The following is a 10,286-nucleotide window of genomic DNA, read 5'->3' as shown; positions in this document are numbered from 1 at the left end:
TCATTTGTTGTGTTTGGAACCTCGCGTGATCAGGTAAGAATATTGTGAAGTGAGTGTAATCATAAACGGTGAGTGATTGGACGTACACGCCGCCCGTCTTTAGATTATTCTGTGTTAATTTTGTTCCGAGAATATCGCGAATTGTTAAACAGACAACAACAAACTGTTTGTTTACATGTCGCTGCACTCTGTGACCTCAGACTGAGCCGAGATTCACCCAGATGACGTAAATAGAGGAAACATCTCTTGCACCACGAACTGCTCAAACTGAAAAGTAGCATGCCATAATGACGTCATCCAACCTCAAACCACAAAAGCCTCACACCCGTCTGGGAGGTCATCAAATCACATAAGTGTTGTGTACCGAATGAAATAAACGGAACAGTCACTGGAAGATTGATGATACGGTTAAACCTGATTGTGCAAGGTGGATGTTCACCATTGATGTTAGTATTGGACAGTTCTGTAAATATGAACTGAGAGGTGCCTATGTCACAGACTGTTCTACCACCAGTGGTTACATCACTGAATTGGCTCGATTGTTTACAAACTGCCGCCATATTGCTTGAATATTGCAGAATGCGGCGTTAAGCAACATCCAAACAACATACTACTTACCATCTTAAATTGAGGCTCTACTAGATCCGATCCCATATATTCCACAAATGTGGCGAACCCCTCATTGAGCCATAAGTCGTCCCACCATTTCGGTGTCACCAGGTTCCCGAACCACTGAAAGAGAGTGAATACAGTTATACGCAACCTTTAGCAATATTCCAGCAATTTCAGGCAGGTGCTCCCTTCAATGCTCCTTGTGATGGTCAATGGACCACTACCACCACCTGCAGGTGGACCAGTGTTACTGTCCTCCTTGTGATGGTCAATGGTCCACTACCACCACCTGCAGGTGGACCAGTGTTACTGTCCTCCTTGTGATGGTCCATGGACCACTACCACCACTTGCAGGTGGACCAGTGTTAGACGACTGACACCCACATCTAAATGAGCATCATCAACCTGAGTTTATACCTGGCCAAACCACTTGCAACATTTAGACAGATATATATAAATCAACAGCAGAGTTTTACCTGGGACAAAATTAACAGTAAGTAATCAAGTGTTTACCTGGAACAAAATGAACAGTAAGTAATCAAGTGTTCACCTGGCGACATCTTCTATACCTGATGTGCCAGTTCATGGGCAATTGCCACCAAGACCTGTTGTTTAGCATAGTTGTTGGTGACAGCCTCCTTGTACAGCAGCAGACTTTCACGGTACGTGATCATCCCCCAGTTTTCCATGGCGCCCATTGCAAAGTCGGGGATCGCGATCATGTCTGGAACACGCATCAAGGCAAACTGTCCATCGTCTGTGATCTAGCTTCAACACAACAACATGAACCAGAGACCTTGCACCATTCCTGGCTATTGTTTCAGTCCTTTCAAAAACGTTTCAGGGGGATATGTGATGTTTAGGTTTAGGAATATATACTATCCCAAAAAAGAAACAATAGGCGATTTGTATTTTCTAATATCTATTAATTACCTATTGTGGTCAAACAATCGTCAAAATATGAAACAAAAGTGTTGATAACATGATTTTACACAATTGCAAAAGTTAAAAATCGACGTGACCTGAAAATGTTGATTTTGATGAGAATTCCTACAAGGATTAAAAAGGCATCGTCACAACGCAACAGAAATCACCTTCCAGTTGAAATTGTGCAGCAAAGAGCATGCACTGTCTGGCCATAAAAATTCAGATTACTTTCGGAAATTGGCATTCGTTTTGAAGGAGTTTCAAGATCAAATGACTACATACGCTACTTGTTTGAGTGGCATTTTAGAAGTTGAGACGTACAATATAGAACAAGTTTTATGGATAACAACTTCTTTATTTCGTGAGTGCGACAGATTCTTGTACCGTTGTCATCACTCTTGCTTGACAACGGTACAGGAATCTGTACCGAAACGTCGCACTCACGAAATAAAGAAGTTGTTATCCATAAAACTTGTTCTATATTGTACATACGCTACGTCTTGACGCTGCGACACGGAACATCGCCATTGAAAGAATCCGCGCTGGAGATTACTAATCTTCTGTTTCCAGGCGTCTGAATGTTAGTCTGAGCACGATATTACGGCTTGCAGCTCGTTACAACCAAACGGGTATAACAAATGACCGTCCTCGTACAGATCGGTACATCCGGGTACTACATATGTTTGTTTGTTTATTTCTTTGATAGGCCAACGGCCAACATGACAAATACATCACACATACTTTCAAAAGCGATTGCCAACATTTGCCTCCCCCCTCCCCCAACCCAACCCAACCCACTTGCAAAGACCTTCGTGACAGAAAAAAGCACTAGGAAGGAAATAAACATTCATGGATAATTCAGATTATAGTTTTGCTTTACCTGAAATATATGATAAACAAATTTGGCTAAGTTGAAGGTTAATACTTCAACTTCAGTCAATTTCTGTTGTAACCAGATAAAACTATATCCATAGTGAAACAACAAATCTCTAATGAGAGTAACCCATGTCGTATATGCTGGATTCTGTCGAGCATTGTCGACTAGAGCCCTATATATAATGTTTATATATCGGTTTCCGTCACTGGTGATAATCTTAATCCAATATTTCACAATGCGTACCAATCTAATAGTAATCAATGGCAGTACGCCCATTTCACCATAGACAAAAGCTGATCGTACTGCCACGGGTGAGAGCACAGCAGCCAGGGTGCCTGGACTTAAGAGGATATCCGGTCAAAATGTACGGAACAGGTTGAGAGAGATTGGACTGAGAGCCAGGAGATCCGACGTCGGGACCATGCTACGTGGTCACCATCGCGCTCAGCGTCTCCTTTATCTAAAAGTATCGACTTGGTTGTACATACAGTACCTTCTTCTGAACTGATGCAAAAATTGATGAATTATTTAGGTACAGGGGAATATATGATGAATTGTTTAGGTACAGAGGAATATAGGATGAATTGTTTAGGTACATGGGAATATATGATGAATTATTTAGGTACATGGGATATAGGATGAATTATTTAGGTACAGGGGAATATTTGATGAATTATTTAGGTAAAGGGAAATATATGATGAATTGTTTACTTACAGGGGAGCATATGATGATTTGTTTAATTACAGGGGAATATATGATGAATTGTTTACGTTCTGGGGAATATACGATTAATTGTTTAGGTTCAGTGGAATATATGATGAATTGTTTAGGCACATAGGATATGTGATGACTTGTTTAGATAGGGGGGTTGTATCATACCTGTTTAGATTAGGGTTATGTGTGATTCCTTGTCAAGCAGGAGGGTAACATGTAGTGGTATACACAGTCTTGAACCGTTGTCAAGCAGGTAACATGTAGTGGTATACACAGTCTTGAACCGTTGTCAAGCAGGTAACATGTAGTGGTATACACAGTCTTGAACCGCTGTCAAGCAGGTAACATGTAGTGGTATACACAGTCTTGAACCGCTGTCAAGCAGGTAACATGTAGTGGTATACACAGTCTTGAACCGTTGTCAAGCAGGTAACATGTAGTGGTATACACAGTCTTGAACCGTTGTCAAGCAGGAGAGTAACATGTAGTGGTATACACAGTCTTGAACCGTTGTCAAGCAGGTAACATGTAGTGGTATACACAGTCTTGAACCGTTATCAAGCAGGAGTGTAACATGTAGTGGGATACACAGTCTTGAACCATTGTCAAGCAGGTAACATGTAGTGGTATACACAGTCTTGAACCGTTGTCAAGCAGGTAACATGTAGTGGTATACACAGTCTTGAACCGTTATCAAGCAGGAGTGTAACATGTAGTGGGATACACAGTCTTGAACCGTTGTCAAGCAGGTAACATGTAGTGGTATACACAGTCTTGAACCGTTATCAAGCAGGAGTGTAACATGTAGTGGTATACACAGTCTTGAACCGTTGTCAAGCAGGTAACATGTAGTGGTATACACAGTCTTGAACCGTTATCAAGCAGGAGTGTAACATGTAGTGGTATACACGGTCTTGAACCGTTGTCAAGCAGGAGGGTAACATGTAGTGGTATACACAGTCTTGAACCGCTGTCAAGCAGGTAACATGTAGTGGTATACACAGTCTTGAACCGCTGTCAAGCAGGTAACATGTAGTGGTATACACAGTCTTGAACCGTTGTCAAGCAGGTAACATGTAGTGGTATACACAGTCTTGAACCGTTGTCAAGCAGGTAACATGTAGTGGTATACACATTCTTGAACCGTTATCAAGCAGGTAACATGTAGTGGTATACACGGTCTTGAACCGTTGTCAAGCAGGTAATATGTAGTGGTATACACAGTCTTGAACTGTTGTCAAGCAGAAGGGTAACATGTAGTGGAATGCACAGTCTTGAACCGTTGTCAAGCAGGAGGGTAACATGTAGTGGAATGCACAGTCTTGAACCGTTGTCAAGCAGGAGGGTAACATGTGGTGGTATACAGTTTTGAACCGTTGTCAAGCAGGAGGGTAACATGTAGTGGGATACACAGTCTTGAACCGTTGTCAAGCAGGTAACATGTAGTGGTATACACAGTCTTGAACCGTTATCAAGCAGGAGTGTAACATGTAGTGGTATACACAGTCTTGAACCGTTGTCAAGCAGGTAACATGTAGTGGTATACACAGTCTTGAACCGTTATCAAGCAGGAGTGTAACATGTAGTGGTATACACGGTCTTGAACCGTTGTCAAGCAGGAGGGTAACATGTAGTGGTATACACAGTCTTGAACCGCTGTCAAGCAGGTAACATGTAGTGGTATACACAGTCTTGAACCGCTGTCAAGCAGGTAACATGTAGTGGTATACACAGTCTTGAACCGTTGTCAAGCAGGTAACATGTAGTGGTATACACAGTCTTGAACCGTTGTCAAGCAGGTAACATGTAGTGGTATACACATTCTTGAACCGTTATCAAGCAGGTAACATGTAGTGGTATACACGGTCTTGAACCGTTGTCAAGCAGGTAATATGTAGTGGTATACACAGTCTTGAACTGTTGTCAAGCAGAAGGGTAACATGTAGTGGAATGCACAGTCTTGAACCGTTGTCAAGCAGGAGGGTAACATGTAGTGGAATGCACAGTCTTGAACCGTTGTCAAGCAGGAGGGTAACATGTGGTGGTATACAGTTTTGAACCGTTGTCAAGCAGGAGGGTAACATGTAGTGGGATACACAGTCTTGAACCGTTGTCAAGCAGGAGGGTAACATGTGGTGGGACACACAGTCTTGAACCGTTGTCAAGCAGGAGGGTAACATGTGGTGGGACACACAGTCTTGATCCGTTGTCAAGCAGGAGGGTAACATGTAGTGGTATACACAGTCTCGAACCGTTGTCAAGCAGGTAACATGTAGTGGGACACACAGTCTTGAACCGCTGTCAAGCAGGTAACATGTAGTGGTCTACACAGTCTTGAACCATTGTCAAGCAGGAGGGTAACATGTAGTGGGATACACAGTCTTGAACCGTTGTCAAGCAGGAGGGTAACATGTAGTGGTCTACACAGTCTTGAACCGTTGTCAAGCAGGAGGGTAACATGTAGTGGGACACACAGTCTTGAACCATTGTCAAGCAGGTAACATGTAGTGGTATACACAGTCTTGATCCGTTGTCAAGCAGGAGGGTAACATGTGGTGGGACACACAGTCTTGAACCGTTGTCAAGCAGGAGGGTAACATGTGGTGGGACACACAGTCTTGATCCGTTGTCAAGCAGGAGGGTAACATGTAGTGGTATACACAGTCTCGAACCGTTGTCAAGCAGGTAACATGTAGTGGGACACACAGTCTTGAACCGCTGTCAAGCAGGTAACATGTAGTGGGACACACAGTCTTGAACCATTGTCAAGCAGGTAACATGTAGTGGGACACACAGTCTTGAACCGCTGTCAAGCAGGTAACATGTAGTGGGACACACAGTCTTGAACCGCTGTCAAGCAGGTAACATGTAGTGGGACACACAGTCTCGAACCGTTGTCAAGCAGGTAACATGTAGTGGGACACACAGTCTTGAACCGCTGTCAAGCAGGTAACATGTAGTGGGACACACAGTCTTGAACCGCTGTCAAGCAGGTAACATGTAGTGGGACACACAGTCTTGAACCGCTGTCAAGCAGGTAACATGTAGTGGGACACACAGTCTCGAACCGTTGTCAAGCAGGTAACATGTAGTGGGACACACAGTCTTGAACCGCTGTCAAGCAGGTAACATGTAGTGGGACACACAGTCTTGAACCGTTGTCAAGCAGGTAACATGTAGTGGGACACACAGTCTTGAACCGTTGTCAAGCAGGTAACATGTAGTGGTATACACAGTCTTGAACCGTTGTCAAGCAGGAGGGTAACATGTAGTGGGATACACAGTCTTGAACCGTTGTCAAGCAGGAGGGTAACATGTAGTGGGATACACAGTCTTGAACCGTTGTCAAGCAGGAGGGTAACATGTAGTGGGATACACAGTCTTGAACCGTTGTCAAGCAGGTAACATGTAGTGGTCTACACAGTCTTGAACCATTGTCAAGCAGGAGGGTAACATGTAGTGGGACACACAGTCTTGAACCGTTGTCAAGCAGGAGGGTAACATGTAGTGGGATACACAGTCTTGAACCGTTGTCAAGCAGGAGGGTAACATGTAGTGGGACACACAGTCTTGAACCGTTGTCAAGCAGGAGGGTAACATGTAGTGGGATACACAGTCTTGAACCGTTGTCAAGCAGGAGGGTAACATGTAGTGGGATACACAGTCTTGATCCGTTGTCAAGCAGGAGGGTAACATGTAGTGGGATACACAGTCTTGAACCGTTGTCAAGCAGGTAACATGTAGTGGTCTACACAGTCTTGAACCATTGTCAAGCAGGAGGGTAACATGTAGTGGGACACACAGTCTTGAACCGTTGTCAAGCAGGAGGGTAACATGTAGTGGGATACACAGTCTTGATCCGTTGTCAAGCAGGAGGGTAACATGTAGTGGTATACACGGTCTTGAACCGTTGTCAAGCAGGAGGGTAACATGTAGTGGGATACACAGTCTTGAACCGTTGTCAAGCAGGAGGGTAACATGTAGTGGGATACACAGTCTTGATCCGTTGTCAAGCAGGAGGGTAACATGTAGTGGTATACACGGTCTTGAACCGTTGTCAAGCAGGAGGGTAACATGTAGTGGGACACACAGTCTTGAACCGTTGTCAAGCAGGAGGGTAACATGTAGTGGTATACACAGTCTTGAACCATTGTCAAGCAGGAGGGTAACATGTAGTGGTATACACAGTCTTGAACCGTTGTCAAGCAGGAGGGTAACATGTAGTGGGATACACAGTCTTGAACCGTTGTCAAGCAGGTAACATGTAGTGGTCTACACAGTCTTGAACCGTTGTCAAGCAGGAGGGTAACATGTAGTGGGATACACAGTCTTGAACCGTTGTCAAGCAGGTAACATGTAGTGGTCTACACAGTCTTGAACCATTGTCAAGCAGGAGGGTAACATGTAGTGGGATACACAGTCTTGAACCGTTGTCAAGCAGGAGGGTAACATGTAGTGGGATACACAGTCTTGATCCGTTGTCAAGCATGACTGACTCTACAAGCGTCAGATACGTGTCTCCATGACGCTGTCACACAGTGCACCTTGTAGAGGAGGAATTCATTAAAACAACAATAGTAGTCACATGACAACTCAACACAGTCATGTCAGTAGTCATATGACAACTCAACACAGTCATGTCAGTAGTCACATGACAACACGATGCAGTCATGTCAGTATTCACATGAGAACACGATACAGTCATGTCAGTAGTCATATGACAACAAGATACAATTGGCCGTGTTTCCATTCCCGATGTGCCAGTTTAACGGGTGGGCTGTGTACAGTGCTCCTCAAATGAGAACATTTTCTTTTGATTTTAGTTATGCAATTGCCTTGACATTAATGTAACATCAAAAGTTGGCCAATGTCGAATGTAGTCCGTGGTATTAGCCTCTGGTTTACAAGGCCCAACATAAGAATACCGATAGACCAACCTGGTGTCGCTGGGCTGACTGCGGCAGTACACGGAAGATTCAATGAATCATTATATTCCGGTTATGCTTCGTGTTGAAGTGATGTTACCATTTCCTTGCCTCTTGTCATTAATGTAACACACAACTTAATTGGATCATAAGCTTGATAAAGCAAACCTCACGTAGGCACACAGGAATTACTTGACGGAGTTTGCTGACATATAAAATGAATAGGCATAATAAATATGGATTCCACACGTTTGCATACACCAGGAGTGATTTGTGTGGGTAGAACATAACTGGTTTGAACTTGGTAAGAACAACTAGGCAGGTTGGGAGTTCTTCTAACACCTTTAATGTTGGAGTGTTGAAGTTCTGTGAAAGTAACACTGGTCCACCTGCAGGTGGTGGTAGTGGACCATGGACCATCATAAGGAGGACAGTAACACTGGTCCACCTGCAGGTGGTGGTAGTGGTCCATGGACCATCACAAGGAGCATTGAAGGGAGCACCTGCCTGAAATTGCTGGAATATTGCTAAAGGTTGCGTATAACTGTATTCACTCTCTTTCAGTGGTTCGGGAACCTGGTGACACCGAAATGGTGGGACGACTTATGGCTCAATGAGGGGTTCGCCACATTTGTGGAATATATGGGATCGAATCTAGTAGAGCCACAATTTAAGATGGTAAGTAGTATGTTGTTTGGATGTTGCTTAACGCCGCATTCTGCAATATTCAAGCAATATGGCGGCAGTTTGTAAACAATCGAGCCAATTCAGTGATGTAACCACTGGTGGTAGAACAGTCTGTGAAATAGGCACCTCTCAGTTCATATTTACAGAACTGTCCAATACTGAAACAGTCACTAACATCAATGGTGAACATCCACCTTGCACAATCAGGTTTAACCGTATCATCAATCTTCCAGTGACTGTTCCGTTTATTTCATTCGGTACACAACACTTATGTGATTTGATGACCTCCCAGACGGGTGTGAGGCTTTTGTGATTTGAGGTTGGATGACGTCGTTATGGCATGCTACTTTTCAGTTTGAGCAGTTCGTGGTGCTAGAGATGTTTCCTCTATTTACGTCATCTGGGTGAATCTCGGCTCAGTCTGAGGTCACAGAGTGCAGCGACATGTAAACAAACAGTTTGTTGTTGTCTGTTTAACAATTCGCGATATTCTCGGAACAAAATTAACACAGAATAATCTAAAGACGGGCGACGTGTACGTCCAATCACTCACCGTTTATGTTTACACTCACTTCACAATATTCTTACCTGATCACGCGAGGTTCCAAACACAACGAATGACAAAATGTCTGAAAATACTTTCAACAAGTTTTATTTATATTCACAAAGTAAAAGGAAATCACGTAAATTGTGACACACGACAACGTGGACGGCACACACCTCGTCAGTGTCAGTAACGGCACGTGCTCCGTCGCTGTCCACACCGACACCGACTTCAGTGTCCACCACGTGACACCAGGAGATCCACCACTCGCTGATGTCCAAAGCGTCTCGCGTAGTCGGCCGCTGTTGCCCCTGGCGTTGATGTCCACCACGTTCAGGGACAGGATCAGCTTCACGATCTCCAGGTCTCCACCCAAACAGGCCCAGTGAAGGACGTTCCTACCGCGCCTGTCCATTAGTGACATATCAGCCCCTCTACCCACCAGGAGCTACACCACATCTCTGTGTCCCCTCAGTGCTGCCGCCATCACCGGTGTATAGCTGCTGTATCCTCCTCCTCTCGTGTTGATGCCCACGTGACCCGCTGCCAGGATCCGCTTCACTCTCTCCAGGTCACCGTCCTCGCTGGCGGAGTAGAGGTCGCGGTCTGTGGCTGGTGATGGAGTCGCTGCAACACAAAGTAAACTGTGTACATCAGACATCTTTGTCACACATCTACAATGTCTTCATCATGTTGATACGTGACTCGGACATTGCTACATCATTTAAACAATTCCATCATGGCTGACAACAATACAACATGGCGGGAATGTCAACTTGTGGTTTCTGGAATTATGGATGGTGTGTTTAATACAGAACTTTCTGTTAGAACCAGAAGTTGTAGCAATAGTTGTGTACGTGTGGAGAGTGATGATGTTTGTTGAACTTTACAAGTTGATAATGTCAGTACAAATGTTGTTTGGTATTTATTAGGGCAATAAGATATAAGGCTGCCTGCTGGTAGATCAGAGTCTTGTGTCGTCACTGGCGTTGGTGGAAC

General features: G+C 44.2%; 1 protein-coding gene across 1 annotated transcript; it reads right to left on the bottom strand.

The window, feature by feature from the left end:
* Positions 1–213: 213 nt before the first annotated feature.
* On the bottom strand, positions 214–9,702 carry LOC124273229 (aminopeptidase N-like). Its single transcript, XM_046708444.1, has 4 exons — positions 9,508–9,702; positions 1,182–1,376; positions 619–732; positions 214–267 (listed from the first exon to the last, which is right to left on the bottom strand). Exons 1-4 carry the CDS (start codon positions 9,700–9,702, stop codon positions 214–216), a joined length of 558 nt encoding a protein of 185 aa, XP_046564400.1.
* Positions 9,703–10,286: the final 584 nt, after the last annotated feature.

The sequence above is a fragment of the Haliotis rubra genome, unplaced genomic scaffold (assembly GCF_003918875.1).
Source record: "Haliotis rubra isolate DU_JTF1 unplaced genomic scaffold, ASM391887v1 Scf1780, whole genome shotgun sequence".
Lineage (NCBI taxonomy): Eukaryota > Metazoa > Mollusca > Gastropoda > Lepetellida > Haliotidae > Haliotis > Haliotis rubra.
The sequence above is the reverse complement of the archived record's forward strand: the minus strand, read 5'-3'. Positions and strand labels throughout refer to the sequence as shown.

Bases quoted from the DNA above. Each gene is read 5' to 3' on its own strand.
- LOC124273229 (XM_046708444.1), bottom strand. From the start codon at position 9,702: ATGGACAGGCGCGGTAGGAACGTCCTTCACTGGGCCTGTTTGGGTGGA. The intron at 1,377-9,507 runs GTGTGGACAGCG...TGTTGAAGCTAG, and splicing joins GGACACTGAAGTCGGTGTCG to ATCACAGACGATGGACAGTT. The intron at 733-1,181 runs GTATAGAAGATG...ACTCTCTTTCAG, and splicing joins CCCATGAACTGGCACATCAG to TGGTTCGGGAACCTGGTGAC.